Source organism: Mobula hypostoma, chromosome 2, assembly GCF_963921235.1.
Source record: "Mobula hypostoma chromosome 2, sMobHyp1.1, whole genome shotgun sequence".
In the NCBI taxonomy this organism is placed as follows: domain Eukaryota; kingdom Metazoa; phylum Chordata; class Chondrichthyes; order Myliobatiformes; family Myliobatidae; genus Mobula; species Mobula hypostoma.
Window position 1 is genome coordinate 220,315,611 of NC_086098.1, and position 27,571 is coordinate 220,343,181.

Below are 27,571 nucleotides of genomic sequence, written 5' to 3' on the forward strand. Positions count from 1 at the left end.
TGTGCACCCCTACAGTAGTTTTTGGCTATTCTGTAGCAATTGAGCATTTGTATTAACTCTAACCTAAGATTTTGAAAGATAGAATCGAGAAACTGAAAACTCTACCTAGCCAGTACTTTAGGTTGCAAACAAACTCAAGTCTCTGAGGCCATGAGGCCATGAACTGAGCCAGACGGAGTCTGTAACTGAGAGATTCAGAAGTTTTTATTCTGCCCATCAGATCTTCTAGAGAAAGTTTAGTTCTCCGCTCCTCGCACAATGTTTCAAACTTTTTAAGCAACCAACTACAATTTCAATGGCTATAATCACCTACCTAACTTTAACATTTGAACGTAGACAGGTAGCGGTGCAGAATTATATGTTTACATTTGAATGCAGACAAGTAACTGTGCAGAATTATGTGTTTATAATGGGAACACATCCCAACTGGCAGAACTCTTTTAAATATCACTGCCAGCTATTCAGAGAGCTTCTGAGCACGAACTCCAGACATCCAAACTCTGTTGTTCCGGTGTTGAGGGATGGCTCCCTGAATGTACTACTGAATATTAAGTGACAGAAGGTCAGGATATTAAGTGATGTCACAGAAATGCCCTGAACCGTGCATAAAGTGGCAGGAATATACCTTTAACAATACATTCATACAAGAGATGGCCAGTTAATGCCTTCCCTGATCTCATACTGAAGTTTTCAATGAACAACAATTAACATGAACATTCATCTGCTATTTTGTTTATGTTGAAATCTTTTGTTCTGAAGCACGGGAGGTGCGCGATTGCGAAGGGGGAGATCGCTGGCATCCTTTTAACTACAATATGGCTCGTTGTCTGTCAGGTGGTGAGAGCTAAAAACAGGATTCATATTTCTGCTTTTCTGCTCTGTAGTTTATTAGGGAATGTCGGAAGCTATATCTTTCCCAGGGGCCTATTATTGCCGAGCTGTGGGAAGTGAGTGTGCTTTTAATTTGTTACCCAGCACTGTCCAATATATTGTTCCATATTTCATCCTAACAGTTATTTAAATCATACCTCTGAGAGGAAAATATTGAATGCAAACCAAACATAGTCTGGTTAAGGGAAAAGCTTCAGTAAGCATTAAAAGTAACCTCTTATATTCTTAAACTACACACTTGTTTTAGTCATTCAAGGGAAGCAGGCTGAGCCAACAATTAATTGCCCATCCATAGTTGCCCTTGAGAAGGTGGTGGAGAGTTGCCTTTCTGAACTTCTGTAGTTCCAGAGGTGTGCGTGTACCCACAGTGCTGTTTAGGAGGGAATTCCAGGGTTTTGGAGGAAGGAACGGTCATATATTTGCAAACCAGGATGGTGTGTAGCTTGGAGGGCAACTTTCATGTGGTAGTGGTTCCCGGTGCTTTTGCTGCTGTCATCCTTCTTGCTGGTAGAGGTGGTGAGGTTAGAAGGTGCTGTCCCAGAAACCTTACTGTAGTGCCTCCTGTAGATGGTACAACCTGCTGCTACAATGTGTCGGTGCTGGAGTGAATGAATGGTTGTAGGTGCGGTGCCTATTAAACAGGCTGCTGTATTCCATATAGTGACGATCTTCTTCGATGTCCTTGATGCTACGCTCATCCAGGCAATGCATATCACTGGAAATTATATTACATTTGACAGAAAATTCAACTTTTTCTCGATGGATGAAATGACTTGGATGGACGCACCGACATAATAGCTGCAAAATTAATTGATAACACTAAGATAGATAGAAATGTAAATTGTGACAAGGCCATTAGGAGGCATTAGATAGGTAGAGCGAATGGGCAAGATTTGGCGAAGGGAGAATGTGTGTGACAAAATGTAAAATTGGTCCATTTACAATCAGAATCAGGTTTATTTTTACCAATTTATATGACATTAACTGTTGTTTTGTGGCAGCAGTAGAGTGTAAAGGCATAAAAATTACTACAAATTACATAACTAAATAAGTAATGCAGAAGGAAGGAATAATGAGGTAGTTTTAAAGGACTGTACAGAAATCTGAGGGAATAAGCTCTTGCTGAATTGTTGAGTGTGGATCTTTAGGCTTCTGTAGCAACTCCCCAGTGGTAGTAATGAGAAGAGGGCACACTTTAGATAGCAAAGGACCTGAGTGAATGATACCAACTTCATGAAACGCTGCCTTTCGAAGACATCCTTGACGGTGTGAGGGCTGTGCCACTGATGAAACTGGCTAAGTGTACAATCCTCTCAGCCCTTTGCAATCCTGTGCATTGGAACCTCCATACCAGGCAGTGGTACAACCAGTCAGAAAGCTCCCCACTGCAGATTTGTAGAAATTCATAGGAGCTTTTGGTGACACACAAAATCTCCTCAAAATCCTAATGAAGTCAAGCCTTCTTCATGATTGCGTCAATGTGTTGACATCTCCACAACATCATCTGAGATGTAGACACCCAGGAACACAGAGGTAGAGTAGGGAAAATAAGGAGAAACATATCATCTAAGTGTGACAGATTGCAGGGCTCTGAGATGGAAAGGGATCTGGGTGTCTTGGTGCCTGGTTTGCAAAAGAATAAGAATCAGATTTATTATCACTGGCATATATTGTGAAACTTGTTGTTTTGTGGTAGTGGTACTGTGTACAGGGTAATATACAGGTGGGCAAATAATTTAAAAATCTAATATCATTATTTATTTCTAAAGGAATTAAATATAAAAGTAAGGAAGTCATGCTTCGGTTAAACTGGCAAAATTGGTTTATCATTGTTACATGTACCAAGGTAGAGTGAAAAATTCTGTTTTGCATGTCATCCATGTAAATTATTTTATTACAACCATGCATTGAGTGAGTACAAGGGAAAACTATAATAGGATGCAGAATAAAGGGCAAGAGTTACAGAGAAAGTGCAGTGCAGGCAGACAGTAAAGTGAGTGGCCATGATGAAGCAGATAATGAGGTCAAGTGTTTTGAGGCCTTAACTGGAGTGCATTGGACAAGTTTAATCTCCTTGGTTAATCCACTGCAGGTAGCTCACAGACAGTTTACTAAACCAATGTCTGGAATGGAAGGGATGCCTTATGAGGAAAAGTTGGATAGCCTAGGTCTGTATCCACTGGAATTTTGAAGAACAAATGAGGTGTTACTGAGGTATAATTCTAAGCAATCTTGACAGAGCAGATACGGAGTGGATGTTTCCTCTTGTGGAAGAATACAGAACTAGGGGTTACTGTTTAAAATAAAGGGCACCCAATTAAGAAAGAGATAAAGTGAATCTTTCTTAGAAATCTTGAACTCTCTTCAAGAAAGCAATCTTTAAGATGACAGTAGGAAGATACCTAATTAACAAGGGGGTGAAAGGTTACCATGGGTTGAGTTTAAAATCAGATTAGCCATAACTTTATTGAAATTTGGAGCAGTTCTGAAGGGGATGAATGGCCTATTTTTGCTCATAAACTCTATGTCATAAGTGTTGAATAAAACAAACTCAGAATTAAAATGTCAGAGCACTTTGTTTAGTAGTGAAAGGTTTTGGGGATAAAACACAGAAGTCATCCATGTAACTTTAAGTTAAGCTGTGCTTTTAAGTTTTGAATATGGATCATAACTCTGTTGTAAATGATGGAACGATGCATGGTATGGTATCAGCTTTCTTGCAGAGATTACGAATATTTTATTTTTTTGGATGAGGAGTTCATTTATTCTATTCCTCGGTACAGTCATTCATGAATCAATTAACCTTCCCTGGTTTAAAGGTTTCAGTCGAATACTTTGCCTTAAAGCTAAAGAATGATGAGATTAACTGACACCATCATCCTGTACGAAGCTCCTTCCAAAATCATAACAAGGCAACAATGAGCAGTAAAGGAAGATATTGCAACATCCATTTTGATGCCAGACACCCATGCCTGAGGCTGTCCATTTAGACTCGCACACATTCTCCAAGGCTTAAGTAACATAACTTACAACAGACCATCCAGCCAACACTCAAACGTTTTTTCTTTCTGATTATATTCCAGTTCCTCAGTATAAATGCTTCAGGCTGTTACCTGAATAGAGTTTGGTTTAGAACTGCAAATGTACGAGATTCCTTCTGCATTTCAATGTTAAATTATTCTCAGCTGTTTGTAATTCAGCCCTATATCTCCACTGTAAGATGCCAAAGTAGAAATGTTCCTTGAGAGACCATTTCCTGGCATCCTTCTCTTTCCACATGCTGGAAGTTTGAAATATAGAAGCAAACCTATAAATATTCCAGGGCTGTAAAAGTTAAGACTATCAAAATATTATTATACATTTAACTGAAATGTTGCTGAATTATACAGCTGGCTTTCTGCTCTCCCATTTTTAAATTCACAAATGAAAGGGCTGTATCAAGAAGACATTTGATTCTCTGTATGTTTATTTGCTAAAATTTCCTTTCTGCAGAAAGCCTTTACACTTCATTATTTGTGGTTCTGTAAGAAGCAGCCTGTGCCCTTTGAACTCAGTAACTGGACTGTGGCCCTGAGTATCAATTCAATGTTGCCGTACTGCTTGGCCAATATCTCTGTAGAAACCAGACAATGAGTCCTAACAGACTATTGAATTTTTAAAGCGATTTATACCTCTTCAGTCTGTTTCCAGGTTTAATGCCAAGCAGGCACTCTCACTATTGTCATCCAATAGTAAAAGGAAGAGAAATCTAGCGAATGGTCCTCAGTTGCCCGAGAGACATTAACCAAATGCCACATAGCTACCTTAATCTCAACTAAGTCACTGAAGCTCAGTGAGTGGAACATGGTCAGTGTGATTCATTACTAAGTTTTGCAGTGCATCTATCCGTCAGGCCACACAAATGCCATTCAAAACAGCACGTATCCAAATTCAAACAATACATTTATACAAAGGGACTAGGAAAGTGAACTGATTGACCATGGTTATTTTTGGTGATGCTTCAGTAATTTTAAACCCATTGCAGATGCTTCTAAACTTCAAACAGTGTGGAATGAGAGGTATGTAGGATCTCTGGACACAGTTCCAAATATAGTTTCCTGATTATCTTTAGGACAGTAAACTGTATGTTACTAAATCTAGAACAAGACATACAGCGAGTAAGTGACCTGTGCCCTAGTTATTCATTTTGACACTGGTACCATAAGGCTGTAAGATATAGGAGCAGAGTTAGGTCATTTGGCCCATCAAGTCTGCTCCTGGCTGATTTACTATCTCTCTCAACCCCATACTCCTGGCTTCTCCCTGTAACCTTTGGTGCCTTTACTAATCAAGAACCTATCAACCTCTGCTTTAAATATACCCAGTTACTTGGGTCCACATCTGTCATTGGCAATGAATTCCACAAATCCACCGCCCTCCAGCTCAAATTATTCCTCCTCGTCTCTGTTCTAAAGGGAAGTCCTTGTATTCTGAGGCTGTGCCCTCTGGTCTCTGGTATCATGGGAAAACTATTCATGGTGCAGTGAAATGTGGCAAAGGTAGTCACTTTGCTTTCAGTTTTAAGGACGGCCAACTCTCTGTGCACCTATATTCATGTCCGACAGTTTGTGAATATCCCAAGCTTGGTGAGTCAGCTTCATTTCCTCTTGCAAAAGGCCAGCAGTTACGGGGCTGCCAATTGTTTTGTTTTGTTGGATGAAGTTTTAAAATTATGCATACCACTGAAGTTTTTTGCACTGGAACTAAACACTTACCGTATCTACAAGGTTGTACCCAGCAAAGAAATCAATGATCTAAATGTACCCACATTTAAAAGGATATTTGAGTTCAAAGTTCAAAAGTTCAAAGTAAATTTATTATCAAGGTATGTATATTCACCACATTGTGTGCTATCTTAAGGTCCATTTTCTTGCAGTTACAAGAAAATAAAGAAATATGTTTGAATTTATGAAAAATTATTAATAACAAAGACTGACAAAAAGGGAAGGGAACGTCACTTCTGCACATTTTCCAAAAGTTTCAAATCATGAATGATGAGTAGTTATCAGTGTAACAAGAGGGGTACTTCAGAACAAGTACTGCAGAGAAATAACATAATAGTTTTGTTTGCCTGGCTCTACACACCAGTGACAGTCATTCACAGAGACAAACTAAATCAAATACTTTGATTTTTCACTTTGTTTCTTCTTTGATAAAGTTTAAACTTTTCTAGTTTATGTTCCAGTCACAGGCAAGCTTTTTGACACCAGCAATCTAGATGTGTGCTCAATGGCCACTGTATTAGGTACAGCTGTGCAGCTGCACGCCTGCTGGTTAATACAGGTATAAAATCAGCCAGTTATATGGCAGCACCTTAATGCATAAAGGCATGCAGACTTGGTCAAGAGGTTCAGTTGTTGAACAGACGAAAGATTGAAAGTACATTTACTATTGAAGTCTGTATACAGAATGCAGCTCTGCGATTCGTCCTCCCACGAGCAACTGTGAAACAAAGAAACACAATGGAACCTGTTCAAAGAAAACATCAAACAACCAATGCGTGAAAAAAGAACAAGTAGCGCAAACTGCAAAAAATGTGTGATCAACATCAAACCAGGCGTCCAGGAGTATTCAGTCCATTTCTGTTCCATCATCTGACTGCAGTCTGCAGAGTCAGTCTTTACAAAGCACTCCAGTTCACACCCATCGTCCTGATCAAACCACACAAAAGCAGTAAAAAAAGAGTAACCAGAATCCAGAAACACATACAACATGAACCTCATAGTCTCCCCAAAACAAGTCCGCAGCCTCAGTGATCATTCCGCACTTACCTCTGACAGTAGCTAGTGAAAGGGAGAGAAAGACTGGTCAAACACAGGCAGATGGCACCAAACACCTGCGCTGTCCTCTGCTCTCATCTTTGTTGACTTCAGTCTTGCTCAACGTCTCAATCAAAGGGAAGCAATGGAGTTGATCATGGGCTCGCATCTTGTCTCCAGGCTTCCAGGCCACCAGGCCGCACGTTCTGCTCCCAACCTCACTGAACTCCCTTGGAGACAGAAAAGCACTTAATCATCCCAAAAACACACCATCAAAATGTAAATCACAACTTCCAATCGCACACAGTTTGGTAGTAGAATCAGATTTGAAGTAAAAGAAGGAAAAGAAGTACTTTTGTGAGCTTTCAGGACATTGCCACTGGTCACGTTATTCACTGGCGGCATGTTGGATTAAACATCAGAATGGAAAAGAGATGTGATCTAAGTGACTTCGACTGTTCAATTATTATTGGTGGCAGACAGGGTGGTTTCAGTATCTCAGAAACTGCTGATCTTCTGGGGTTTTCGTGCACAATGGTTTCTAGATTTAAAGGGAATAGTGCGAAAATCAGAAAACATCCAGTTCTGTGGGAGAAAGTCTTTTTATTGAGTGAGATCAGAAGAGAATGTACAAACTGGTTCAAGTTGACAGGAAGGTGACAGTAACTCAAATAACCACACGTTACAACATGGCGTGCAGAAGAACATCTCTGAATGCACAACACATCAAACTTTGAAGTGAATGGGCCACAGCAGCAGAAGACCACAAACATACCCACTCAGTGGCCACTTTATTAAGTACAAGAGGTACCTAATAAAGTGGCTGCCTAGTGTTTACTCAAGCTAATCCCATTTTCCAGCATTTGGCCCATATCCCTCTAACCTCACATTGGACATTTACCTGCTCACATACTTCTTAATGCTAACTAAGGTACCTATCAAAACCACTTCCTCTGGCGGACGTCCATATGTCTCACATCCGCTCTGTAAAAAATTGCTCATCAGGTTCTTATTAAACCTTTAACCTCTAATCTTAAAACTATGTCCTCTAGTTTACAGTTTCCTTTCATTTTTGGCTTTTCAACTCTGGAGAAAAAGACTGCTCACCCTAACTATGCCCCTCATGATTTTATATACCTCGATGGAATCACTCTGTAAAGATCAATTCTTATGGAGAGATTAGTTTTATTTGTCACATGTCACAGAGTACATACATGTCACCACAAACAACCCTGAAATATTTTTTTCCTCGACATACTCAGCAAATCTATAGAACAGTAATTGTAAGCAGGATCAATAGACAACAAACTTGTGCAAATGCAAATATAAGTAAATAGTGAGAGCACGAAATAACAAGATAAAGTGTCATTAAAGTGAGACAGTCAGTTGTGGGAACATCATAAATAGAATCCCCTTTTGTTCAAGAGCCTGATGGTTGAGGGGTAGTAACTGTTCTTGTACCTGGTGGTATGAGTCCTGAGGCACCTGTACATTCTACCTGATGGCAGCTGTGAGAAAAGAACATGGCCTAGGTGGTGAGGATCTTTGATGATGGATGCTGCTTTTCTACAGCAACGTTTCATGTAGATGTGTTCAATGTCTGAGAGGGCTTTACAGTGATGTACTTGGCCGGATCCACTACCTTTTGTAGCATTTTCTGCTTGAAGGCATTGGTGTTCCCATAGCAGGCCGCATTGCAGTAATCTTATAGCCAATTCCATACAGTGTTGCACTAACCATTATGCTACCATGCCACCCTTGATAAAGTGTAGCTTCTATCAAGTACAGAGAAGAGGGATTTGGTATAGAGGGGAAGAGGTACTGCCTGGTATTTAAAATACAGTTGATTGTTAAATCAGTAAGAATATAACAACTGTTTAATAACTAATTTAACATAACAAGAACTGTGAAACTAAGGCAAACACACACAAATTTGTAGGGATAGTTCAGTCTGGTTAGTAAGTTAGCAATAAGCATAGGGGACTCAGTGATACCGCTATTAAAGTACTGCCTCATATCTCCAGTAACCTGGTTTCAACCCTGACCTCTGGTAGTAGCTGTGTGGCGTTTGGACAATCTCTCATGGGTCTCTGTTGGATGCTCTGGTTTCGTCCCACATCCCAAAGGGGGGTAAGTTTTTAGGTTAGTCGCCCATTATAAACTGAGCCCCAGCAGTCTGAGTGGTGGAATTGAAGGAGGATTTCATTGAGGAAGCTTTGAGCACTTCTTTGGATCTTTTGCTGTGTTTACTGGATCTTTTCCGATGATCTGGCATCTGTTTCAGAATATAACACAGTGCGAGAGACAGAAGACGTTATCGAAAGGTCAAGGGACAAATCTGTTTTGCTGAAGTTCAGAAACAATAGAGACAATATTACATGGCTGGAAGTGGTCTATAGACTGAAAGCCAGCAGGAGGTACCAAAAGGAGCACTTTTACAGAGAAACAAGTGACACAGAATGAAGATGGCAAATAAAAGAACTGAAAGTGAAAAGAGGAAAACCTTTTCTGTGCCACAAATGCTCAGGGTTCCATCAGGGAGTTAGTGGACGCAAATTCCAACGGAGACTGTTTAAGGAATTGGAAGGGAAACACCGCAGTGGGAGGAGGATGGATTGTTTGACCAGCTGGATTGGCTTTGCAAGGAGCTGGCACAGATTCAATGGGTCAAATGGTCTTCTTCACTGGAGAATGGATCTGTAATGCCTTGAAGAATAACTCATATTATTCTCTTTAGATTTGTTTATTGCCATTGAGTCATCAAACACACGCAGTGAGAGTAAGCTGCACCTCTTTATTACAATTTGAAAACATAGCTAATAATTCTTCCCACTCACCAGTCCTATGTTCTGGCAGTTTTAGTTTTGCAGTGCTTTTATTCCCAAGCATGTCTGAAGGTCTGATTTCCATGTATGTTTACATTTTCTCAGTAGTTGGAGTAATTTTTGACTATGTCACAGTTTGTACTCATAGAGTCGAAAAGCATGGGTACAGGCCCTTCGGCCCAGCCAGTCAGTACTGACTATGGTGCCCATTCAGCTAGTCCCGATTTCCTGTTTTCAGCCATTATCCCTCCCTGGCCCTATCCCAGTGCTTCTTAAATGATACAATGGCACCTGTATCAACCACTTCATCTGGCAGCTTGTTCCATCGACTCACCATCCTCTGTGTGGAAAATGTTGTCCCTCAGGTCCCTTTTAAATCTTTTCCCTCTCACCCTAGACCTATGTCCCTTAGTTTTGGACTCTCCCACCCTGGGGAATAGACTGTGGAACATCCTCTTATTGCACTTAAAAGAATCTTTTGTGATAAATTAATGCACGTATTTTCCTCGTGTTGTCAAAATCTATGAATTTCATATGTTACTGTACAAACAGAATCAGGATCTAATCTCATACTAACTGAGGTGTTAAAAGTTCACAGAGTCATATAAGCAGTAATTCCAAATGATTAATGGGTTTCACTCCAGCACAGTGTTACTGAATATTCATGTACCCATAAATCTGTGGTATTCATTTGTGTCTGTGATGTAGGTTGATATCATCATTCATATGTTAGCCTTACCATTCCTGTCAGAATCAGCTTTGTATGCAGTGACGTCTGGGGACCTTCCTGACTTTAGTATGCAGAAACATGCACAGAGATTAAAGCTCATACCTCACAACCCCTTGACTGAAAAGGCTAGGACTAGGTTATTGGTTACAAGTCGCTAAGATTTTAAAAGTCTTCAGAGTTTTGATTAAGTTATTTAACTTATACCAGGAGAAAAAGTAGGAAATGCTGGGAACACTCATCTTGCTGGTGGGAGAAAAGGATGCAACATCCATAGTCGATCCTGACTAATGGAGGACCTCGCAGTACCTAATAATGCAGTCACTGTGTGTATATTGTATCAGAACTGGGACATAGAACACAGAATTTAGAACAGTACAGGCCCTTCGGCCTATTATGTTGCGCCAAATTAGATAAATTTACTCCATGATCAGTCTAAAGTTTCCCTCTGTCACAGCCCCTAAACCCTAATTTCTATATCATCCATATGCTTACATAAGAGATTCTTAAATATCCCTGATGTATCTGCTTCCACAATCCACCCTGGCAGTGCATTTTTGGCACCCATGATATTTTGTGCAAAAAACCTACCCTTATATACCCTTAAACATCTCCCTTATATTTTCCTCTGATCACCAAAAAGGATGTCCTTTGGTGTTGGCCATTGCTGCCCTGGGAAATCGGTGTTGGCTGTATATTCTACAATGTCTCTCATAATCTCGTACACTTCCATCAAGTCAACTCTCAACATCCGTCGCTCTAAAAGGAAAGGCCTTAGCTTGCTCAACCTTTCCTCATCGGAGAAGCTCTCCAATCCAGTCAACATATTGAAAATAAACTTGCAGAGAGGGTGGGGAGCAGCAAAGGTAGTATATGAGATAGGATGAAGACCTGGATGGACTGGTGGCATAAGTGGTCTTGGTGCTGGCAGGCAGAAGGGGTAACAACAACTTGTTAATTACAACGGATCTGCCTGGACCAAGTGTAAATGGAAGGAGATGAGTGAGAACAGAGGACTATGGAATATGAAATACAGTGGCCGATGAAAATGGAAAAATCCTCAGCAGGTCAAGAAGCAGCTGTGGGCTGATGACCTTTTCTTCAAAAGTGGCCGGTTTAAACATAAACTGGAAAGGCTGGATATCTGAAATGATTGAATTCCTAATGGCTGCAATGCTAAATGCTGGAAGAACAAAATGTCCTTCCTGAAGCTTGGGCAGTGCTTTAGTCCACAGACAGAGAGGTCAGGGTGGGGACAGAATGGAAAACCACACATAGTGGCCATTTTATTAGATATACCTGCACACTTGCTCATTCACACAAATATTTAATCAATGCATAAAAAAATCTGACATGGTCAAGAGGTTCAGTTGTTTACACCAAACATCAGATTAGGGGACTAATGTGATGTAAGTGATCCTGAGTATGAAGTAATTGTTGATGCCAGATGCGGTGCTTTGTGTATCTCAGAAATTGCTTATCTCCTGGGATTTTCATACAAAACAGTCTCTAGAGTTTACAGTGAATGGCATGAGCAGCTGAAAACACCCAGTGAGTGTCTACATTATTAGGAAATATGAGGTCCTCCAGTGGTCAGGATGTTGCACCCTGGCTGCCATACACACGCCAGGCCAATACGATAGGGAGAGCCAGCTGTTGCCCATGCGGCAGGCTCTCCCCTTCCCCCTCCTCCACACAGCTGTTGAGTCAAAAAAATGGCAGAGATTGATTCAGTGACACTAGTGGTGTCGCAGGAGTTACCAGTCAGCATTGAACTCAAGGTAGGACTGCCTTAGGGACTCCAGCTCTGTATTTTTCCTGATGAACTGCCAACCAAAGTTGATGAGCCCTATCTGCTCAAAATGACTGGTTTGAAGGTGCCGGTAATTTGCCATTACCCCTTTTCCTGTTTGTAGAAATAGTTCCACTGGGCTTAGTAGCTAAACCACATCTGAAGACCAAGAGCTGGACATAGTTGTCAGAGGCTATTTGAGAAACACACCATTGGAAGCACCTAATAGTTAGTGGGACCTTATCCCCATTACTCCATGGCTGTGACATCCTTAAGGAACCTATTAGATACAGGAGGTACCTAATAAAGTGCCACGGAGTGTAAAATAAGGGTGACTGAATGCATGGTTCATATTCTGCACGGAGGACAGTGACTAGTGGTATTCAGCAGGGATCTGTTCTGGGACCCCTCCTCTTTGTGATCTTTATAAATGACCTGGATGAAGAAGTAGAAGGATGGGTTAATAAGTTTACTGATGATACAAAAGTTAGGGGTGTTGTGGATAGTCTGAAGGGTTGTCAAAGGTTACAATGGGACATTGATAGGATGCAGAACTGGGCTGAGGGATGGCAGATGGATTTCAACCCCAATAAATGTGAAGTGGTTCATTTTGGTAGGTCAAATTTGAAGACAGAATATATTATTAATGTTAAGACTCCTGACAGTGTGGAGGATCAGTGAGGTCATGGGATCCATGTCCATAGGACACTCAAAGCTGCTGCGCAGGTTGACAGTGTTGTTCAGAAGGTGTATGGTGTGTTGGCCTTCATCAACCGTAGGACTGAGTTCAAGAGTCATGAGGTAATGTTACAGCCATATGAGACCTTAATTCGACCCCACTTGGAGTACTGCGTTTGGTTCTGGTCACCTCATTACAGGAAGGATGTGGATGCTATAGAGAGAGTGCAAAGGAAATTTACAAGGATGTTGCCTGGATTAGAGAGCATACCTTATGATAATAGGTTGAGTGAACTTGGCCTTGTTTCCTTGGAGTGAAGGAGGATGAAAGGTGATCTGATAGAGGTGTATAAGATGATGAGAGGCATTGATCGTGTGGATAGCCAGAGGCTTTTTCCCAAGGCTGAAATGGCTAACGTGAGGGGGCACAGTTTTAAAGTGCTTGGAAGTAGGTACAAGGGGATGTCAGGTAAGTTTTTCCACACAGAGTGGTGGATGTGTGGATTGCACTGCCAGCGAAGGTGGTAGAGGCAGATGCAATAGGGTCTTTTAAGAAACTCTTAGATAGGTACATGGAGCTTAGAAAAATAGAGGGCGATGCGGTAGGGGAATCCTAGGCGGTTTCTAGAGTAGGTTGCATGGTCGGCACAACATTATGGGCTGAAGGGCCTGTAATGTGCTGTAGATTTTCTGTGTTCTGTGTTCCATGTTCTATGGCCTTTTCCCTTTTCCCAATACATAGTCCAGATGCTGCTTCCTACTCTCATATGGAACTCAGAGGTCTCTTCATTGCTGCTATCAGTTTCCACATTGCTGTCACCTACTCAAGCTCCTATCCTTTTCCTTAGGAATTATTGGCTAAATTTGAAGTAATTCCTGGGATGAGAGGGCCTTAACTAGAATAGCTGATAAGATATTTTTATCAAATTTAGAACAATGAGATGATCTCTTGGAAACATTTAAGATTCTGATGGGGCTTAACAGGGTAGGGAAGTCTAGAATTAAGAGCATGTTCTCTGAAGAAATGATTTCCCCCCTCCACCAGTTAGGAAAAATAATAAGAATTTCTGCTTTTGGAAGGTTGCAAATAATTTGGAATTTTCTCTTCAATATCACCCCAGAAATTCTCTATTCTCCCTCCTCCCATTGGGTGGAAGATACCAGGATTGAAGGGCGCCCATTCAGAACAGAGATGCAAAGAAATTTTTTTAGCCAGAGGGTGGTGAATCCGTGGAATTTGTTGCCACGGGCGGCAGTGGAGGCCAAGTCATTGGGTGTATTTAAGGCAGAGATTGATAGGTATCTGAGTAGCCAGGGTATCAAAGGTTATGGTGAGAAGGCGGGGGAGTGGGACTAAATGAGAAAATGAATCAGCTCATGATAAAATGGTGGAGCAGACTTGATGGGCCGAATGGCTGACTTCTGCTCCTTTGTCTTATGGTCTTATGGTCTTATACAAAAGTCTGAAAGCTCATTATGATCTTGCACCTTATTATCTACTGCACTGCACTTTCTCAGTAGCTGTTGCACTGTATTCTGTATTCTGCTCTTGTTTTCACTTGTACGAGCTCAATGCACTGTGCAATGGTTTGATCAGCATGAACCAAATGCCAAATTAGTACATGTGGCAATTATAAACTCAATCCAGCTCCAATTCCAATTCTTCAGGGCAGTCAGTGGTAAAGGCATTTGGGTTCAAAATCAAAGATTGAATTAGCCATTACATCTTATTGAATGGAAGAGCAAGTTTGCAGGGCTGAATGGCCTGCTTCTGCTCCTGTTTAGAATTATGAATCACGTAACTATTGCAGCGTAGAAGAAAATCATTCTATGTCAGCTTCTTGTAAAGCATTTCATTTTATTCCTGCACCCTGCTTTGTCCTTGAACCTCTTCAAGTTATTATTTTTTCCTCATCAGTCTGTCCCATTCCTTTTTGAAAACCCTGAACAGCCATTTGCAGGAGCCTTAGGACCCTAACCAGATTCTTATACAAATATTACCCTTTACTGTTCTCATGAATACTTTGAATCTTTGTTACTTGATCCTTGAACTATCCACTTATGGGAGGAACACCCTTCCCTTTACCTTAAGCGGTCTCGATCTTTCACACTTCATTCAAATTTTTTCTCAGTTTTCTTTGCTTCAAGGAAAAGCCTTCAACTTCCTCTAGTAGAAGACTGAATCTCTCTGGAACTGAATCAATAAATCTTTTCTGCAATCATTTCTTCCTAGTGTGGTAGCCAGAATTGAAAACAATGTTCCAGTTGAGGCCAAATCTGTGTTTTTATAAAAAAAAATCAACATAATCTCTTTCTATTTCTACCTTTCTGTTTTTGATGCCCAGGATCTCATCTCTTTTACCACCTACTTGACATGATTTGCCTTCTCCAAAAATGCACCCAATAGATAGAAGAACTTGGGTGCACTCCCTTCAGAATGTGTCATTTTGTCTCTGCCTATCTGAATTCACTAAAACATTAGTGTTATTTAAAGTGATGCAAAGTGACCTCGCCACTTACCTTCACTTACTTGTCTCTGTAAGTCCGCACTCCATTGAAATGATTGTGGTTATGTTGGATGTGCCAGATCAGACATTAAAAAGCTATGTGGCTGGATGTGAAGTGATGTCAGCTCAACATGTTGTGGAATGCCCCTGGACTCGCAATTAGTAGAACAATGAACACACTGTAGTAAAGCTGAGCACAGTGCAAGCCCAGTCTAACACAGGCAAAGTCCTCCCCAGGAGAACCTTTACACGGAGTGCTGGCACAAGAAAGCAGCATCCATCATCAAGGATCCCCACTATCAAGATCCTGCTCTTTTTTTACTACTACTGTTGAGCGGGAGGTACATGAGTCTTAGATCCGACACGGCACCAGTTTCAAGAACAATTATTACCCTACAACTTCAGCTTCAGCTTTGTGAACCAGCATGGACAACTTCACTCACCTCAATGCTGATTTGATTCCGCAAACTATAACTTGCTTTTAAAGGACTCTACAACTCTTGTCCTCAGTGTTATTTATTTGCTATTTGCTTGTTTTGTTTTCTTTTGATGCTTGGATGTTTGGCAGTCTTTGCTATTTTATAGTTTTTCATAAATACTACTGCATTTCTTTATTTTCCAGTAAATGCCTGCAAGAAAATGAATCTCTAAAGTGGTGTATGCTAACATAGACATAATTCAATAATAAATTTGCTTTGAACTTTGAAATTCAGCCCATGATGTTATGCTGGCCTATGTAATTCTACCCCTCCCTCCTACACAGCCCATAACCCTCCATCTACTCCATGATCAATCTAACCCCTCCCTCCTACACAGCCCATAACCCTCTATCTACTCCATGATCAATCTAACCCCTCCCTCCTACACAGCCCACAACCCTCCATTTTTCCTACATTTGTGTGCCTAATAAGAGTCTCTTAAATGTCCCAGTTGTAGCAACCTCTACCACCATCCCTGACAATGCATTCCAGGCATCCATCAGCCTCTATGTAATAAAACTGCCTCTGACATCCTCCCAAACTTTAATCCACTCGCTTTGGACAGATGCCCTCTGGTACTGGCCATTGCTACTTTAGGAAAAAGGTGCTGGCTCTCCACTCTTACCTGTGCCTCTCATAACCTTATCCTCCTCTTGTACACCTATTGATTCTAGGCATGAAGCAAAGCCCTGATGAATTTGACCTCCAGTATGTGTCACACCTCTCCCCAACAATGCCCAGGTGGGCAAGTCCAAATAATTCTGGTGTACACCATACAGTTGGCCACCTTTCTCCCATGGAACGAGCGGCTGGCTATCAGTATGATCTGCCTCATTATCTCCCATCATGCCTCCTGCTAACATATATCACTTTGTATTTCTTTGTGTTATGTTTTACCTGCCACCCTGTCTATCTAGGTCCACTTATAATCTGTTTATAACCTCTTCAGAATGTACAACACTTGTGTCAGCCATAGTTTCGAAATTTTATTCTGCCAATCCATTCTAAAGCTGCATCACAAGGTAACGATCCCAGCGCTGAGCTCTGGGAGGCCCCGCAGTCTCCATCCTCCAGTGTGAAAGAAACACCCTTCCAGCAGAATACTTTGTGACCCTAAGGCAACTTCTCCATGCTAGCACTGACGGCTTTATTCCACAAAGCCTTAGTTTTATTAACTAGTCTTTAATGTGGGACTTTGCCTAACAGCTTCTGAAAATTCATGTGGATGATATTAACCGCATTCTTTCCATTAATCTTCTCTGACACACCATCAAACAAAATCAGTCAGGGAGTCAGCCAAACATAATTTGCCTTTAACAAATCTGTCCTGGCCCTTCTCTGTTAACTGAAACTCCTCCAAGTGCCTAACACTTTTATCTTTGACCATTGACTCTTAATAGTTCCCCACCACAATGTTGAAGAGAACAGCCTGCAGTTACCATTGATTTCCTTCCACATCTGTGAATGAGGATCTCTCTTCAGGTTCCAGTTATTTGGCACCTTCCAGCAGGTGAAGGATTGGAGAATTAGAAAGTGATGGCAAGTTCCCCAAAATTTCTTGTCCACCTCATTGAATACTTTCTGTTCACATCAACTGAACGTTTCTGGTGTCCTGTTGCCGGATCTTGGCCTAAAACATCAATAGTTTCTTTTCCCTCTGATGCTTGACCCACTGAAATCTTCCAGCTGATTGTGTATTGCTTCAGATTTCAACATTTGTGGTCTCTTGTGTCTCAGCTAAATATTTACTCTCTAGCAAGTCCTTGCATTGTCATGTCCTTTCATCCTATATCACTTTTATCTTTCCTTCTATTGAGAATTTGACAGCATCCTCTTCCTCCTAGACACCAATACAAAATATGTACTCATGTTCCAGTTGTGCTCAGCGCCTCTGTATAAATCTCTGGCTTGAACAATAATTGGCCCAATCTGTCCTTTTATTTACCGACCTTTTTTTTGTTTTAATCAACACACTTCTTTCATGTTCTCTTTTAGCTCTGTTCCTTTTAAATTGTATTCTGCTTTGCAGAACCCAGCTGACACGCTCCATTCAAATTTCTTGGGGAATTTCCTTATCTCTATCAGGGAGCTCTGACTTCAAGTCATTTATTGTACCACACCTGTATTTGAAACTGTTGAAAGCTTACTCCTTATTCCATTACACTTTTACAGAATCAAAATTGTTTATTATCACTGGTATACATCGTGAAATTTGTTACTTTGTAGCAGCAAAGGCTTAAAAATTACTATGTTACAAAAATAAATAAATGGTGCTGAAGATAAATAACGAGATAGTGTTCGTGGATTAAGAGATTTGATAGCGGAAGGGAAGAAGCTGCTCCTAAAAGATTGAGTGTGGGTGTTCAGGCTCCTGTACCTTCTCCCCGATGGTAGTACCATTAAGAGGGCATGTCCCTGGATAGTGAGGGTCCTTAGTGATGAATGCCAGCTTCTTTATGAAGATTTCTTTGATGATAGGGAGGGTTGTGCCCGTGATGGAGCTGACTGAGTCTGCAGCCTCCTGTGATTCTGTGCATTGAAGTCTCCTGCCAATCTGTAGTTACACATTATTCTGATAAGGTCTCATCCCATTGTAGTAATTCCACAACCATTCCCCTCCCTAAAACACTCCAATTAAGACATTCTGCCTAAGAATATCAGAATACCTTATCCCAAACAGCTGTGCCATACACTTACTGAAGACATTAATATGTCTATTGCCAAGAGGCAGCATCATACATGAACCAGTCTGCCCCTTGCCTTTGGTCCCTGGACGTTCACTGTCACTGTAGGAACAGTCTGGATGGGTTTAATTAATTTCCAAGCCATGTGCTTTTAACCATCTCAGTAAGCAGGGAGACCTGCAATAGGCAAATACATGTTAGGAAGTGTTAAGTGTGTATTTAAGAAATCGGCATCCATCTCACCATTTGGGACATGCCCTCTTTTTGTTACTACCATTTGGGGGAGAAGGTAAAGGAGCTTCAAGACCCACGCTTAACGATTCAGGAACAGCTTCTTCCTCTCTGCCATTACATTTATGAACTCAACACCACCACCATTCTATAATTCTTTTGTGCCATTAATTTATAAATTATTGGAACTTATAGAAATTCTTTTGCCTTGGACTGTGCTACTGCCACAAAGCAACAATCAGAATCAGATTTGTTATCACTGACAACACACATAAAAGTTGCCGGTGAACGCAGCAGGCCAGGCAGCATCTCTAGGAAGAGGCGCAGTCGACGTTTCAGACTGAGACCCTTCATCTGAAATGTCGACTGCACCTCTTCCCAGAGATGCTGCCCGGCCTGCAACTTTTATGTGTGTTGCTTGAATTTCCAGCATCTGCAGAATTCCTGTTGTTTGTGTTATCACTGACATATGTTGTGAAATTTGCTGTTTTGCGGCAGCAATAAAAACTACTATAAATTACAATAAGAAATATCTATATTTATATGCCACTTAATTGGGACAGGAACTGTTGGCAAATAGTTTCTAATTAGTGATAGTCACATGCACTTACATAGCTGTTAGACGCTAAACCATTCTTAGAGCGAATAGTTTTTGAATGGCATCAGTTGCATGTGTTTGTGTTCAAAATCAGTCATTTTTGTCACTGATAGTTGAGAAATAAGCAGTAAAACAATTCAGAACTATTTTGCTCACTGTGGTTTCAAGCAATCAGGCTTAGAGATGCTAAAAACATGGGAGTGAAAATGAAGCAATTTCATTTCTTCAACTTTGGGAACTATAAGCATTTGAAGGAATCGACAATCATTTTGAATGTTACAATGAAAATGAAGATTCAGAAGATGCAATCATTAAAAACATTGTATGAAAGCAGTCTATTATCTGCACTAGGTGTCTGCATTGATTTTGTTCATTTACAGTTAATCAAAAGAACATGGCAATGCACACTAGACCCTCCTTTGATAAATATTAGGAACCAATATGCAGTTTTATAGAATTGTGGCAGTATTGATAGCATTCTAATATAATTTGTATTTCATTTGAATACAAAATTTGTTACTCAGTTAAACAGTAGTTTTCCTTTCTTATATCTTTTTAACTTCTTCCTTGAAACTTTGAAGCTTCGGCTAATTGGGACAGCTGCTGGGCCATATTGTATTGTTCCCAATGTGTCCCAGTTGACTGGAATCCACTGTGTGTATATATATTTTGGAGGAAAAAGAGAGGAAAAATAGTGAGAAAGTTTTCATGGGCTCATTGACCATTCGAAGTCTGATAGTAGAGAGAAAGGAGCTGTTCCTAAAATATTAAAAGTGTGTCTTCAGACTACTGTACATCTTCCTTGATGGTACTAATGAGAAGAAAGCAGGGGTGTGGGGGTCTTTAATGATGGGTGCCACCTTTTCAAGGCATTGCCTTTTGAAGATGTCCTCTATGGTGGGGAGGCTAGTGCCCTTGATGAAGCTGGCTGAATATAACCCTCTACATCTTTTTCCAGTCTTGTGCAGTGGCTCATGCATACTTGACAATGATGTAGCCAGTTAGAATGTTGTCCACAGAGCATCTTTAGAAATTTGCTGGAGTCTCTTAGTGACATACCAAATCTCCTCAAACTCCATATGAAATATAGCCACTGGTATGCTTTCCTTGTAATTGCATCAGTATGTTGGATCCAGGATAAATCTTCTGAGATGTTGCCACCCAGGAGTTTGAAACTGCTCACCCATTCCACTGCTGTGCCCACAACACATTTCTAACGTATGTCAGTGATAATAAACTCGATTCTGATCCTGTATTTAGTTAATGAAATTGATAGCATGCCGTGTGGAAGATAATATTTTTTTCCTGCGTTATCGTTCTTCAGGGAATTAGTTTGCCACTGCAGTTGAATCCAATCCTGATGGAGTAACCACTTCACATTTATTTTCTCTGACAAATTTCAGTGACACAGTCAAAAGCTTCCCTGGCACAGAGAGAAAAAGCCGAGGAAACCTCATCAGCTACTAACCAGTGACCTTTCTTTGACAGAACGGACCCAGAAGAGGTTTCCTACACAAGCTGTGGACTTGAACAGTGATTTGCTGCACTCAGGTGTTGCTTGTTTACCAGGTAATCTCAGTTATTAGCATTAAGCTAAAAACAATGACATACACAGGGTACCTTTAAATGATTAACAGTGTAATTATAAATTGGAGACATTGTTTTCTGTGAAAGATGCAGATTTATAGCATAGAACAGTATAGCACATACAGGCCCTTTAACCCAATGTTGTGACAACCTTTTAACCTAGTGCAAGATCAACTTACCTCCCACATTGTCCTCTTTTTTTACCATCCATGTGTGTATCTCAGAGTCTCTTTAATGTCCCTAATGTATCTGCCTCTATCACTACCCCTGGCCGCACATTCCATGCACCCACAACTCTCTGCAAAAAAACTTAACTCTGACATCCCCCTATATTTTCCTTCAATCACCTTAATATTATGCCCCCTTGAATTCGCCATTTCCACCCTGGAAAGGACTCTGGATGTCTACTTCAAAGAGAAAAGCCCTAGTTTGCTCCACCTATTCTCATAGCAAATGTTCTTTAATTCATGCAGCATCATGGTCAATCTCCTCTGCACCCTCTCTAAATCTTCTACATTCTTCCCATAATGAAGCGATCAGAACTGAACTCAATACTCTAACTGTGATCTAACCAGAGCTTTATAAAGTTGCAACATTACCTTGTCGCTCTTGAGCTCAATCCCCGACTCATGGTCCAACACAAAATATGCCTTTTTAACCATCCTATCAACTTGTGTGGCAACTTTGAGGAATCTATGGATGTGGATCCCAAGATTCCTCCATTCATCCGCACTGCTAAGAATCCTGCCATTAACCCTAGACTCTGTCTTCATTTACAGCCTTCCAAGGTGTATCACTTCACATGCCTCTGGACTGAACTCCAGCTCTGCATCTTATCAGTGTCCCGTTGAACCCTACAACTATCTTCTACTCTATCTACAGTATAACTCCACCAACCTGTGTGTCTTCTGCAAACTTACTAACCCGTCCTTCTACTTCCTCATCCAAGTCATTTATAAAATTCGCAAATAACAGGGGGTGCCAGAACAGATCCCTATAGGACACAAACTAGTCACTGTCATCCAGGTAGAATACACTCCATCTATTACCATCCTTTGCCTTCTAGGGCAAGCCAATTCTGAATCCACACAGCCCATTTTTCCTGGATCCATGCCTCCTGACTTCATGAATGAGCCTACCAGGGGGAACCTTGTCAAACAACTTACTAAAATCCATATACACCATATCCATTTCTCTACCTTCATTAACTTGTTTTGTCACTTCCTCAAAAAAGTCCATCTGGGTCTTGAGGCATGACCTACCCTTCACAAAGCCATTCTGACTATCTCTAATCAGACTATGCTAAGGATGGCAAAACTGGGAGCTCCTGCATTCTGATTATGGTAAGCCTGACCAAGGTTGGCTAATCATTGACTAATCCAGGCCAGCATGGATTGGTAGGGCCGAAGGGCCTGTATCTATGCTGTATCGCCCTATGATTCCATTCTACTAAAATGAATATTACCACATTTCCCATATGTCAGTCACCTTCTTGCCCACGCAATTAACTGGAAGACACTTTACATTCTCTTCATAGCTGAGCTTCCTACACAGTTTTGTATTGTTTGCAACACTGTCTTTTCTCTTTTGTTAATCATTTTAACTGTGGCTTCAGGGCTAATACTCCAGTAGTCTGCCAACCTGAAAGCAATCCATCTTGTCCTTTAACCAATGTTCTATTCATGCTAATATGATACCTTCTGTACATTGAGTTCTTATATTCTGACATACTTTATGTGGAATTTATCATATGTTGTTTGAAAAGTCAAGATAAATGATAGCCACGGCTCTCTGATTTACCAATATCACCTCCCAAAAATAGATTTGTCAGAAATTCAATCCCTACATAAAGCCTTGTTGATTCAGTCGACTCTTATTAAGATATTCATTTCCATCAGTGCCTGATTCCAGTGTTTTGAGAACAAGGGATGTCAGTGGATTGGTCTGTACCTTCCTATTCCCACCCCCCGCCCTCATTTCCCTCCATTTTGAACCAATGGGATCACATTACACCATCTGCTTGGTGATGCTCAGGTTGGAGTTCGCCAAGCCCCACATTTCTACCCTACCACCACAATGCCAGATTACAGAATTCCAGTTTTGAGCTGAGAGAGGTCCCAAACAAAACTGAAGTCAGTATGGAGATGGTGCAGAAACTAAAGGCAAGGGAAAGAGTACAATGGAGTCATACCCAGCACCAGGTGAGGTGGTTGTGGTTTGGATGGCTATTTACTTCAGTCTCAGCACCCTAGGATCGTCTGAAGGGTGTGTTCAGCCCAATCATCGCCACGTGTTTCAGCAGGCAGCTTGGCATCATCGTAGGAGCATCTGGGGATTACTCACTACTCAGCTCCACTACTCAGCTCCTCAAAGAATGAAGCAATCTGTAGGTGTGGGGGACAGGACCTGAAAACTCTCAAATAAAGCTCATACCAAAAAAAAACCAACTCAACCTCTTCTGACAAGAGAGTGACCAACCATCTCCTTTCTTCAGCCCTTTACCTCTTCCACCTGTCCCCTCCCATGGGTTGGGTTGAGATCATGCGGACAGTGGGAAAATCAACTCTCTTGTGTTTCCTGATCTCGTCACTCAAGATTCAACGTCACATAACCCTGCCACTTTGATCTGCAGCACGCCTTCATTAACCAGGTCTAACACTTGCCTTTATTGGATCCTCCTCCTCCTTGCACTAGTCAGCTGGTTTCTAGGGTGTGTGGCCAGGATTAGTCGGGGTGCAGTCAGGGTTAGTTTGGGTGTGTGGGCCCTTGGACGTTAGGATTATGGCTAAGGGTAGGGTTGGGGACGTATATATGGGCCTGAAAGAGATAGGGTTAAAGTTGCATTAGAACACTGAAGAATAGCAAAAGTAATGGTCCTGTAAAAAATGTTAAGGTTAACCTGATTATTTTGGGCAATTCAAGATCAATAGGATGATGAGAGTAAATACTCATAGCTGATTGGAGATGTCTGATCCAATAAAGGAGAGATAGTACCGATATATTTAAGGAAAGTCGTGGCTGACTGACCAGAGAAATAACAGCGGGTCCCTTTCTGCAGACTTTTAAAAGAAGTTTGACAATGCTATCCATGGAAGGTAGGTTGGAAAAGTTGAAGTTATTTGAGTGAAAGGGTTTTTGGTGGCATGGATGAGGAATTGGACAAAAATTAGGGATTTGTGTTGACTTTTCAGTTAGACTGGCAGTTAGTAATTTCTTGCAGATTTTCCATGGCAACCACTGCCATTTTGATTTACAGGATTGTGTGTGTGTGTGAAGTGTGGGTGACTCGAAGCTTGGCAGTGCATTGAGCAGTGAAAGGGAGAGTTGTTGATTTGAAGTATAACTGGGTTGTAGAATGAGCAGATACACAGCAGTTGATATTTAACACAGAATAGTAAAATTTGCTAGGGCAGATGAAGAAAGGCACAGTGAAATGAATGGTACAATACTGGAGAGGACTCTGGAACAGAAAGACCTAGATATTTGTTACATTACTCTGTTTAAGTGTGGTTGTTGAAAGCATCCTGGAAGTTGGACAGTTTTCATAAATGACAACATATGAGCCTGGCCTTGCTCCCTGTCCAGTGTTTTCTTACCTGTTTCTCTAGCCCTTCTACAAGACCAGGCTGGGCACCATGCAGAGCCTTGCTAACTGGTTCGGGAAGCTTGGTCATTCAAGGGCAAACCCACCAAGCTGGGTGTCTGTGCAATGAATGTGGTCAGGGTGCTCATTCAGCAAGGTGTGTACCTTCCTCATGCCTGAAGGCTTTTCCTCCTCTGTGCACACTGCAGAAAAGGAGTAAGTCTCTCACTTGGGCCTTGTGATCCATGCATTGCCAGATACACATCTATGATTTTCAGCAAGAGTCAGAATGAGTTAATAAGCAAGCTGTATGGCTGCAGAACTGAATGTTCTTTTCTAATTTTTCTAGGAAACAGAGATAAGGCAGGGAGAGCCGTGTTACAAATCTGCACTGACAATAGCCTCTTGCATGGGCAGTCATGTAACAGCAATGACCTCACCAGGCTCCTACTGTACCTCTCCAACATTCCCAGGTGAGATCTTTCTTGTTAATATTACTTCATTACTGGAAGACATTTCAAACTTTGATTTTCGCTTTTAAGTTGGTAAACTGGCTTGTTATTCTAAGATGTGCCGATGTGAAAAACATGTCTTACATGATGTCATACAGATATATTCATTACAACAGGGCATTGGGGTAGAACAGGGGAAAAATAACAAGAGTGCAGAATAAAGTGTGGTGCAAAGAGTACAGTGGATGTTTCAGGCCAAGGCATGGACATGAAATATTTCTGAAGAAGTACAGGCACAGGCAAGCTTTCTTGGCTGCAGCGTCAACATTTGATCGATCGATGCAGTTAACAGTGTAGAAGCTACAGCTGGTTATGACAGTGCCAAGGTACTGACCAACCAGCAAAATCCAACCCCAATCAGATCTGTCAAGACTATGCTGGAAATAGACAGAGAGGATCAGATGGAGTTGAAATCTTGTTGAGGCACTGATGAAAAACTCAAAGCTGATGCCTGGTATCACTTGTGAAATTGACCCAGAACTTGGCAAATTCCCTGCACGTGTGAGGATCAAAAAAGCGAGGTTATCTTGCAACGTAGTGGGCGGCACTGTGGTGCAGCAGGTAGTGCTGCTGTCCACCACTGCAGGGACAGGGGTTTGAGCCTGACTTTGAGTACTCACAATGCAGTCTTTGCACATTCTCCCCCTCTCCATCAGGGCTTCCCCCTCTTGCTACATCCCAAGGCGTGCTTGTAAGTTGACCTGGAGCCATAACTTTCTGCTTAGTGTAGAAAGCAGCAAATGGATCAAAGGAGAGTTGATAGATCTTTGTAAGAGAATAAAATACAGGGACACAGAGAAATAAGTGTAAAGAGTAAACAGTTGATGTTTTGGGCTGAGACCCTTCATCAGGATTGGAAGGAAGGGGTTTCGGACCGAAATGTTGACTGTTTACTTTTCTCCATAGATGCTGCCTGGCCTGCTGATTTCCTCCAGCATTTTGCGTGTGTTGCTTTGGATTTCCAGCATCTGAAGTTTTTCTCATGTTTGTGAATAGAATGGCCGGACTGGTTCAAGGTGACAGGAAGCTGACAGCAATTTAGATAATCATGAGTTACCACAGTGGTGTGCAGAAGATTATCTCAACACACAACACATTAAACCTTGCAGTGGATGGGCTGCAGAGGCAGAATACCATGAGCATACACTTATTGGTCACTTTATTAGATACAGTAGGTACCTAGCTAGAGAGATAGATAGATAGATTGATATGTAGGTAGGTAGGAGGCATCTGATAAAGTGACCACTGAGTGTAAGTGTTTGATGTATGGAGTGTTTATCTGGTGGCTGTTCCATTGTTTACAGGAATCAGCAGTCATGGTTTAGTACTGCCATCTACAGGAAATTTTAAAAAACACCATGTGTTTTTAATGTTGCATTGTGAAGAGAGCTCTGGCTTACATTTATATAGCTCAGGTCCTTAAAACAACACTTTATTTATCAATTATAGTCATGATTATTATACAAGGAGTTACAGTAGCCAAACAGACCACTGCAAAATCCTCACAATAACTGACAAGGGAGAAAACTTCTTCTAACTTCTGAGAGTAAGAGTTGAGATGTAAGAGGTGAGAGTAAGAGTTCGGCACGGACTAGAAGGGCCGAGATGGCCTGTTTCTGTGCTGTAATTGTTATATGGTTATCTGTTTCTGTAAAACTATTGACCGTGGAGTTAGATGGTTTAGACCCACATTGGGACACTTTAAAGACTGATTTAGATTCCAATTCATTTATCGCACGTACACTGAAACATACAGTCACTTGTGACTTTTGCATTAACAACCAGCACACCTAACAATGTGCTGGGGTGGGCTGCAAGTGTTGCCACACCTTCTGGTGCCAACATAACATGGCCACAATGCTTGACAGCTGTCCATCAGTACTGCACTAAATTGTCACTCGCTGGTTTATTTTTGTTTAAGTTGCTTGAGTGGGACTTGAAACTGACCTTCTAGTCCAGTGGTGAGAGACTGGCTCCTCTAACCAACTCAGGCATTCAACGTCACCCTTCCAGCATGGGCTAAGTGTCGTTACCTGTTCTGTAAACTAGCTGTTGATGGGATCTGGGAGGTGTTGGTAATTCTGCATTTATTTCCTAATTTTGCTTGCAATAGATAGGGCTTTTCCTTCAGTCATGTAATCTGGGTATGAATAATATGCATTAAACAATTTTTAGGGATTTTTCCCTGTTATATTCCCAACAAAATGATATAGAATTTAAGAATCCTTGATAATTAATAGTTTTTTCTTCATCTAGTGACTAAATATTTTTAAAGACCCTTTGTTTAGTTATAAGATTGAGTGACTCCATGTTTGAGTATTAGGTAATTCAATTTTATTAAAAAGTCAGATGTAATCTGAAGGGTTATGGGCAATGAGGGAGGAAAGAGTTAGATTGGCCACGGAGTAAGTTAAAAGGTCAGGACAACACTGTAGTCCAAAGGGCCTGTACTGTGCTATGTTCTAAGTTGAAAGGTCAGGACAACACTGTAGTCCAAGGGGCCTGTACTGTACTGTACTATGTTCTATGCAAGGAAAACTCGGGGATGCCCAGATTGCCAGATCCATCAGTTTTTAGCAGACAATGGGGTCTGTTCCCTGAGACACTGCTGATCAGACCATAAGACCACAAGACGTAGGAGCAGCATTAGGCCAAACAGCCTGTCAAATCTGCTCTGCC

The 27,571-nt window shown here is 41.2% G+C and overlaps 1 protein-coding gene across 7 annotated transcripts in view; it reads left to right on the forward strand.

Moving 5' to 3' along the window:
* The window catches only part of LOC134342864 (pleckstrin homology domain-containing family G member 4B-like), a 228,639-nt gene that overhangs the window by 104,666 nt on the left and 96,402 nt on the right, over positions 1-27,571 (forward strand). For all 7 annotated transcript variants that reach the window (XR_010017127.1, XM_063041518.1, XM_063041517.1 and 4 more), the window contains 2 exons: positions 20,699-20,779; positions 24,730-24,853. Coding sequence is in view for 6 of the 7 variants with exons in the window: in XM_063041518.1 (XP_062897588.1) it covers positions 20,699-20,779; positions 24,730-24,853 (205 nt within the window). In the remaining variant the exon portion in view is untranslated. The remainder of the gene's footprint in view (positions 1-20,698; positions 20,780-24,729; positions 24,854-27,571) is intronic.